The 10,015-nt window shown below is 33.0% G+C and overlaps 1 protein-coding gene across 7 annotated transcripts in view; it reads right to left on the bottom strand.

The window, feature by feature from the left end:
- Nucleotides 1-2,563: 2,563 nt before the first annotated feature.
- Nucleotides 2,564-10,015, bottom strand: part of CACNA2D1 (calcium voltage-gated channel auxiliary subunit alpha2delta 1) — a 474,506-nt gene continuing 467,054 nt past the window's right edge. For 5 of the 7 annotated variants that reach the window (XM_069461264.1, XM_069461261.1, XM_069461265.1 and 2 more), the window contains one exon: nucleotides 6,508-6,624. In XM_069461264.1, coding sequence (XP_069317365.1) covers nucleotides 6,508-6,624 — 117 coding nt within the window. Of the gene's footprint in view, nucleotides 6,625-10,015 lie in introns of all 7 variants that reach the window. The other 2 variants (XM_069461262.1, XM_069461263.1) reach the window with 1 other exon arrangement.

Below are 10,015 nucleotides of genomic sequence, written 5' to 3'. Positions count from 1 at the left end.
GGCTAGTGCAGTACTGTAGTTACTGGATTTAGGAATTTTATAGATCAGTATAACTGTAAAATTAAGAAGGAAGGGAAGCAGAATTAATGACAACAAACATAAGTTTGGTAACTGTTTTGCTGTCTATAATAGTTATCAACTACGTCATATACTTTCACAAAATGCCATTTTTTTTTCTTAAACTAAACAATTGGGGAAAAGAGAGTATCTGGAAAAGGGAAGTTCTTCCCAACAGAGAACATTGGCAAACTCGCTTCAGTTTTACTCCAACTTATACATACATTGTCCTTACATTAATGTGTGGGAGAGCTGGTGTCTGGAACCACTGTCACTAGGGAAGTTACTAAGAGTCAGCTAACTCAGTTCCTAGCCCAGTGTTGACAAAAGGAGCTGGTGGCTTTGGATACAATTTAATTCTTATGGGCTGCTTCATGTGAAAAGTAAGCACTTATAACTGCATGGGTTCTGTGTCTTAGAATCCATTAACTTTTTTTTTTTTTTTTATCTTAAACATTTGTTTTTTACAGAAACTTTATACATTGTATAGTGAGAAAGGTGCTTTAAATCATTCACCCTTACCATATGAAGTTCATGATGAACTTGTTTATTTTTAGATGTTTTTTAAAGAAAATGAAAATGTTTCAAGTGACCCTAAAACTATTATGAATATGATAAATCATTCGGGGGAAAATCTGCACACCTAAGAAAACTCAAATTTCATGAGTATAAATTTTTAACACATTAATAATTAAAATGTATAGTCAAATGTTTGGGTCCAGGATTATACTTTAAAACATTAGTGGAAGAAATATAAAAACTGCCTAAAATGTTATTATAATAAATGCATTGAAGAAGTGTTTTATTAAATGTGGCACATTTGACGATTGGCATATGCTAAATGATTTTGTTGATTTCTTTTTGTAATAGCTATGAACCTCTTTTAATGTGACATGTACTGATTTGGGCAAGTATATGTTCCAATTTTTGTAGTAATAAATTTCCTTCTTGAATACAATTTTTAAAGAAAATAGTCCATTTAAATAACAAATATTAAATAAATGGCATTCTTGAGTTATAAACCAATTTATAGAAAATTGTAGGTCAATAACTCCATTCTGAGATACAAAACATTTGGAATCAAGAAATGCCCAAGACCTTGAATTTATTAGGACCTCACACCAATAATTAAAAATTTTCAGCTGTTGTGCAAAACTATAGGTCAGAGACCCTACAGCTCTAAAGTTCTAAGCCCTAGTTGATTATAACACAGAGAAAAAAACGCTACTGACATATGTCTGTGAATATACAAATGAATATTTTAATTTTAGGTTTCTAAATCTAGGAAGGAATAGGGTTGATGGGCAAGGATGGACGTTTGATTGCTCTATTTGTTTTAGACAGCGGTGTTCTGAATGCATTTGCAGGCAGAGGGAAAGAAGCCTGCAGAGAATGGGGACTGAATATGCTTACGAAGGACAATTAATGAAGCAAGGTCCCAAGGGAAGAGGTGTGGATGGGCTCAAGATGATTGATAGAGGAAATGAAGGTCTCTAGGGAGTCAGAGAATTGATTGAGGAGATAAATTAGTACAGAACGAAGCCAGATGTTCAAAAAAACAAACGTTATCTATGTTATACTTCTAAGTAGAATTTTTCCCGTTAAAATGCCTTGATCAGACATGGGGGTCAGATTTTCCAGTAATCACCATCATGAGTACTCACATACTACATTCCACCCACACTTAGGGATTTTTGGAATTCCCCAGAAAGAAAAAGAAAAGTAGGCTTACATTATGCTAGATTCCACACAATAAAATATCAGGCTCATTACTATGCTAGGTGAGTGTAGAAAAATAGGTGGTAAGCTGACATAAATGGAAAAGGAAACTAACAGGTTTTTTGTTTGTTTGTTTTTTTTTTTTTGAAACTCCTTACTCTATATACTTCATTGTCTCAGCTGTTGTTTGCTATAAAATATCTAGGAGAAATATTTAAATGTTTGATATATGAAAGATACGCACATTTCAGATAGTCTAACTTGTTTCTTTCAAATTATTTTCCTAAGATCTTCAATTTTTATTTTTTTAACTATAGAATTCCAAAGTCTGGTTAGGAAGTCCCTAAATGATTTGATGGACATGCATGAGAAGGGTCAAACTTACACCAAGGAGTTGCAAATGCATTTACAGCGGTCCCTCTGTATACGTAGGGAATTGGTACCAGGACCTCTGCCTGTATCAAAATCCACACATGCTGAAGTCCCACAGTCAACCCTGGTGAATCTGCGAATAGGAATTGTGGGCCCTTCCTATACACAGGTTTCACATCCTGTGAATACCGTATTTTCGATCTGTGTATGGTTGAAAAAAAAAAATCTGCATGTAAGTGGAATTGCGCAGTTCAAACACGTTGTTCAAGGGTCAGCACTTTTATAATCCCAAATTTTATTTCTACAATCCAGAATTCTATCTGTGGGAAGGCCCGCTTTCTTAAAACGCATTTATGACAGAGCCATCTGTCTCTTTCAAATGGATCTTAAAAAGCAGATAATCCAAACTATGTGGTGACTTTAAATGATAAACTTTTATTCTGAATATACTGTTTTTGCACAAGATTTAACACAACGTTTTCTGGGATTATAAATATTTTTATAACAGTATTATACAAATTTTTACAAAATGTTTTTATCAGGCTAGTTAATTTCCACAAAAGTGTCAAGAGAACATAATAAAGGGGAGAAGAGCTCTATTGTTCACGAAAGCCGTTTGGCCTTTTGCACGGATGCACGCTGCGCATTTCAATAAAAGTTTCCCTAAAAGCACGATCCAACAATCACACAACACGACAAAAAAGACAGCTTTACTAAGTCACATTGTAAACTCAATTGGCATCTATACATGACAGTATCCCGTTAGACTCAGGAATTTCTTTGAGATAATTATGTGAACTAGAAATAAGGTAATGAAACTATTGATAAGAGTTGTCGAATTTTTTCAACACTTGATACTTTTGTTTTATTGATTTTCTCTTTACAGAAATGTACACTAAATATTAACAATATTAGCATTTTTGCTATGGGAAACAACACAGGTTTCGGATAATAAAATATTTAACATTTTGGGCAAGTGAAATAGTCATTCTATTCTACACTTTAAAAAGTCACAACATCCATTTTGTTTCACTAGGTCATACTATACCATTAAACATTTTAATGTCAATTAATGTGATCAATGGAATAGCTTAAGAGTTTTAAATTAAGACAAAATTTAAGCTTTGGTGGAGACAAAGATTTAAATGAGATGTAAAATATAAGAGAGCATCAAATAAGCAAGTAACACTTGGGTTGCAAAGGTCACTTAAAAGGGATACTGCCTATTTGAACCCCGTAAGGCCAGTTTTAAAGTTAATAAAAGGAATATTATAGGAAAACTTACAAATGGCAGCAACACTGTTTTGTTTTTTTCCAAGTTAAGCAATAACGCCTCAAGCATTAGAAACATGAAAAAAGGTCATACTAAAATCTTATAGGCCCAGGACCTAAAAATCTCTTCAATCAAACTTGCTAACTATGTCATGTTAAAAACCTGTTACAAATATGGACCACGATTGGTGTTTGGCAGTAATGCTGGTTGTTTAAATGAAGAAAATATAAATAAACCATTAATGCCAAATTCCTTGCTGTTACTCAACACTAATGCCAGACGGATTTTGACTTTGTTTTAGTGACAAACTATATTAAGCTACATGAGCACAGCAAAAATTAAATAGTAAAAGCAGTTTACAAGCTTTTTTTATTGATCTCTTGTACTGTTCAGTCTTGGAAATCAATATTAATAACAGGCTTTAAGTCTTTGTCAACAAAACTCACAGAAAAATAGTAAATTTAATATAATAATTTGATGTGATGAGTGTTACTATCTTAAAAAAAAAACTATGCTGAAAACATGAAGACTAGTATCAGTCATGAGAACGATTTTTAGTCAGAGAGTAAGTTCTTACCCAATTGATTACCATAGTATGTGGTTGTCATAACATATAACGATTTTATGACAAAACAAAGGGTCACAGAAAGACTCGTGCATGTAAATATGTTTTGATGGCAATAGAAATCAAATAGGACCTGTCAAGAGATGCCAAGTTTAACTGTGATTAATACAACAATAATGTAGTTGATGAAAACATATAACTGACATTAGCCATGAAAATATATTTAATAGATTTTAAACATAATTTTAAGGTAGTTTGTTGTAAGCTGGAAGCAATTCAATGTGTGTTTTAATGTGTGTCACTTATGTACACAAACTAACAATTTTATATTTTAATATCCCCTTTCAGACACTTTCATGATTTAAAAGTCTAGCAAAAGTTAATAAGTTTTAAATAATTAACAAACAACATGATTTAAACATTGTTACTAGAGAAGTTCCATATTTTTTTAAATCACTTTGGTGTTTTCTAAAATGTCAAATACCAGTTATGAATGACACTACAAAATCACAACAATGCATTAGAAATGGTAACTGATGTCAACTCTTAGAACAATAGTTGGTAAAGTGATTCCATTTCCCCCTCCCCCCTATTTTAAATTAAAAAAATCTTAAATAGGGAAACATAGACACAGGTACCTAGGGTATGTTGGCCATGGGAGGAAATTACAAATGTATGCAAAGCTAAAGACAAAACAAATTTTATCTTTTAACTATGCTAAAGAATTGATTATATCTTTGATATGTGGAGCATATTAAAGCATGCTGGATAACGTTAATAACTTTGACTTAAAAATGATATGTAATAAAATTTCCAGCATATACACATACCAATGTTTGGCATGTTCAAAAAAAATGTATTTACCATAAAAAATATCTACATACTTTCAGCCTTCACTAAAATTATTCATATTCCTAGAGTTACACATTCATGGTTTTTACCCTTTCTTCAAATACTGTTTACCCCTGAAAATAATTTTTAGAAGCATAAATAATATTCTGCTACCATATTAATCTATAATGAAATATCTGATTTACTACACTAACCATTTTCACCAATGAGGCTGTATAAAAACAATTTTTATTATTCACAATCAAGTATTCATGTGCATACATACAGATTCAAGGTTTCCTATTTGTTCAGATGATTGTAAAACCCTCATCAAATTGCATGGAAATTTTGGTCAAATGATCATACCATTTAAAACGGAGGGACAAAGCAGCAGTAGCAGGAACTTTTGGATTGTACGTGCTACTAAGGAAACGAACAAAGAGGAAACCTAGGATGAATCTTCATTGAGAACATATATGTACTTTCAAAAAATAAATGTGTCAAATCTGATTTATGTACTTAAAATATCTGTACATAGGTTTTCAGGCGAAAGCACGAATCTGTATAAAATCCATTAATTCTCATTTCACCATTTACCTAACCCCAATCATTCAACATTTACATTGCACAGTATATTCAGAGTAGTTTTAACAACATTTTTAAAGATGACTTAAGTGCATTTACACTGCAAGGTTCAGATTCTTACATAACAGTAATGTCACTCAGTTAACTTTTCAATGGACTACACTCTACAGAAAGAGAAAAACAAACCGAAAAGTTAAAATAGCAGCAGCATCATGCAAAATACCCTTGGTAACCAAAGTTCATTTATCACAATAAAGACATTTCCCCCTCCCCCCAACAAGCTTTTCTTAGAGCATTTTAAAATATCTGGCTAGCACTACATAACTGTATTGAGAACAAAAGGAACATCACATCAAAGCATTTAAGGGCTTGCTTACATTTATGAGAAATATGTCACATATTCAAATTTCACCCTCAAGCACCTTTAGTTTAATAGTTTCTTAGTTATTATTTTCAAACCATCAAGTCATCACCCTACCAAAATTTAATTGGTCATCGATTGTGTTTTATTTTTGGCAGAGAAGCCATTCTTCATAAGGCATCTTATTTATGGCAAATTTTTTGTAGAAAATTAGCCATTATTTGTATTTCAACAATTTAGACCAACGTTAATTCTCACACACGCACTCTCTATTTTTTCAATAACAACTATTCAAAGGAGGAATTAACTTTTATCAGAAGGATGAGTGAAGGCAAAAATAACTTTTTTTCTCCCCTAGAGATCTCCTTGATAAAACTGCAGCATGTCAAAATTCCAGGTCAAAATCAAGACATTTCTTATGATTCATAAACAATTGTATGGGGAGCCCTTATACATGTAATCGCCAACAATGCAACGACAAACCGTCAAATTTTCCAGTAGAGCACGTATAGAATTTTGCTTTGATGTTATACATAGATGATGCAGCATTCACACACGTTTAAGGATCTGACACCCTGACATGCAGCCAGTGGGTGCCTTATGAGTCAGCGCCTTGGTGTTATGCCATGGTATAGGCCCAGCTAATGTTTTGCTGATTCGACAGGTGACCCTATTGTAATGTAATTGAGGGGTCATGTTTTGGCAGGGTCTGGAGTTTAATTATGTAGATTTGGTTTGAGGAGGTCATAACGGGCAGTGTTTGCTGCCAGATACCAGCCAAAGTAGCACAAACTGGATTCCAATGATAGACCACAGGGAGGGATTTAATCCAGAAACACCACCACAGTCGGTATAATCCTCCTGTTGGAAAGAGAGATAAAAATAGTAAGATATTTTTCAGAGTCATCCATAGATTTAGTCCATTCTGAACTTACCTTATAAAATTACTTTAATTGGAGTCTAAGTAAATTACATTTCCTATATTGTATTGGTCAGTAAGTTTGGATAAAGCAATTTTTGTAGCACCATTTGACAAATAAATGCTTTAAAGTTTAAGTTGTAGATTCCGATGATTATGAAAGAAAATACTTAAATAATAAATGTTGTTTTGAGCAATATACCACTTTTAAATAAAAAACTATCATAGTATCAAAAATTCCTATATATTTATAAATGCAAGAAATAAAAAAATAATATGTTTTAATCATTCCTAAGAATTATGATTTTTAGCAACTATGCTCCATAAGGAAAAGTTGAGGACTGGTAAATAAATTTAAGAAAGAAACTTCCATTTCCCATATCTCTTATATCTAATTTCTAAGGTTGAACAAACAGTACATATATGGTCTCTGGACCTTCATCAAGAATTAAAGTAAAATGAAGACTAACATATTTGAATCATATACAATGAAAGGAGACTCTGAAAACATATATCTAAAATAAAGAAGTCAGCTAGAAAGAGGTTTATTTAGAGAATCATGAAATATTAGCAATGAATATACTCACATGGATTCCCCATAGTCTAATGGTGGCTCATTTGGTTTCTTACTAATACAAAATTATTCTTTCTCTTTAATTCCTAGGTTCTATTTTCCACATCCTTCAATTCCTTTTAATATAGTGAATGCCATTTTAAAACATATTCTCCTAAGTATCTGTTAAGAATCTACTAATCCAAGGTTCATCTTCCAAGAATCAAAATAATAAGTGAAATAAATATTTTCTTTTTTTGGAATAATTTTACAAAGATTCTAAGCGCCCAAACCATAAGAACTTTGTCTCTTTTTATTCACCAGAATTTACTGCAGAGCCTGTCCCCTAGTAAATAAAATTTCTTTCTTGTATCTTAAGGCAGCAGAACTCTTTGTTAAAGAGAGGATTGGGAGAAAAATAAACCTATAAAGAAAAATTTTATTTTTCAAAAGCTATCTCCTAAATCTAAACAGAATCATAAAATAATCAGTTCTTAGTCCTTATCCTTTTTGACCTTTTAGGAGCATTTAACAGTGTAGGGTATTCTCTCCTTGACATATTTTCTCATTTGTCTTTGGCTAACATATGCTTCTCCTTAGGTGATCTTATCCAGTCCTAGGGCTTTAAATTTCATCTATTTCCTAATAACTAACACTTCTATATCTTTGGCCCTGAATTCTCCTCTGGCCTTCATATTCACTGATTCCTACCACCTCTCCTTGTGTATGTCTTATGGAGATTTCACACTTGCCCCAAAACATTATTCTTCTGAGTATCAGTAAATGGCACCTTTAGAGTAGTGGATTAGGCCAAAGACTACAAGTCATCTGCGATCCCTCTCTTTTTCTCAAATCTGATCCATCCTCTTAACTGTAGCTTTCAAACTCTATCCCTAAACCTACTACTCACTATTGCCGCTCCAAGTCACCATCACTTCTTGCCTACACTTTTGCAAAACCTGCCTCACTTGTCCTATTGCTTCTACCCTGCTCTTTTACACTCCAAAAAAAATCATCTTAAAACTGTAAATCAAACCCTTTTACTCTCTGCTTGAAATATCTCATCATTCTCAGAACAAAATCCAAATTCTTTACCAAGGCCCACAAAGCTTTATTGGTCTGGAGCCTGTCTGTCTCCACTTTTTCATCTTCCCACGTTCTCCCCGCCACCCCACCCCACTCCACTCCAGTAACACTAGCTTTCTCTGCAACGGGCCAAGGTGTTTCCTATCTCAGGGCCTTTGCAATTGCTCTTCTCTTTGCTCAGATACTTTTTGCTTCAGGTAGGATAACAAGATAAAAAACAGAGTATCCAGTTAAATTTGGATTTCAGATTGAAAAAACCCAAGAATTTTTAACATATCTCAAGTATCTCACACATAGAAGAGTGGCCTGATATGTAGCAGGTGTGTAGTATTTGATAAATGAATAGTTGGAACTCAAAGTAGCACACGTTAACTGGTTAGTAACACCACAAACATAAAATACTACCTTAAAGGCCTAATTGTCAATCAGAAGTACTCCCCAGTTCTTATTAAGTATTAATTTGGTAGTATAAAAAATTAGCATACAAACAAGACCCATTTGTTAAGGATATATTTTGTCAAGAAAACTCTCACTACTGTAAAACACATCTTCATATTATAGAAATGTATTATGGAAGACAAAATATTCTGGTTCTTCATTGTTTTTCTATTTTATGGGTTTTTTTTTTTTATTGGTTGCATTCCCTCTGTGTGATGATGGGATATGTCTGTTTCAATTTAAGAGGTGAGAGGTCAGATAAGTTATTTAGTAGAGTCCCTGTAGTATTCATATTGATTCACACTGAAAAATCTGCCTCTTCAGTTTCCTGATCATGTTTCTGCATGCATTTTGCACCATATAAGCACATATAACTTACTTTCATGAAATAATTTCAAGTCATAGCATGAGATACATTCTAAAAACATTCTTAATCACAAATGCACAGAAATGAGATAAACCTCCACATATTCTCTGTCCTATAGAGACTGAAATCCCACTGACACTATGCCTACATAAATCAATCTGAATTTTAAAGATTATTGTAATAGAAAATAACAGATGGGTACCTTGTTTCAGTTTAGCACATTAAAATAGAAAAAGGATGCAGTGCCAATTTATATATATGTCTCTTAAAATAGAAGACTAATTTTAGTAGATTCCTCATAGGGGACCTTTCTCAAAAGGCTCTATTAATAAAGATATCAAATAGAATTCTTTATTTTCCTTCTCATTACTCATTAAAAAGAAAAATAATCGACACCACAGTTACATTCTTATGAGTTTGCCCCCCAACGCTTACTTTATAAGACCATGCATACTAGTAGTTAAAACCTTCTCAATTTACGGTAGGTAAACTGGTATTGCTAAACTCTTACTTTGCCTTTCTTTCTCCAGTCAGAATAGGGGACAACTAATTGCAAATAATAACAGATCAATAATTTTTAATGTATTTAAATCGATTTAGAAATATCTCATCATTCTCAGAACAAAATCCAAATTCTTTACCAAGGCCCACAAAGCTTTACTGTCTGGAGCCTGTCTGTCTCCACTTCATCTTCCCACGTTCTCCCCGCCACCTCACCCAACTCCACTGCAGTAACAGTACCTTTCTCTGCAACGGGCCAAGGTGTTTCCTATCTCAGGGCCTTTGTACTTTCTCTTCTCTTTGCTCTTTTTCCAAAAGAAAGTGTTCTAGTCATTTAGCTAAGAAGTTTTTGCTCTTTTTTTTTTTTTTTTTCCTGAATTACAGTCAT

The sequence above is a fragment of the Eulemur rufifrons genome, chromosome 29 (genome assembly GCF_041146395.1).
Source record: "Eulemur rufifrons isolate Redbay chromosome 29, OSU_ERuf_1, whole genome shotgun sequence".
In the NCBI taxonomy this organism is placed as follows: Eukaryota; Metazoa; Chordata; class Mammalia; order Primates; family Lemuridae; genus Eulemur; species Eulemur rufifrons.
This window is presented reverse-complemented; position numbering and strand designations above follow the sequence as displayed.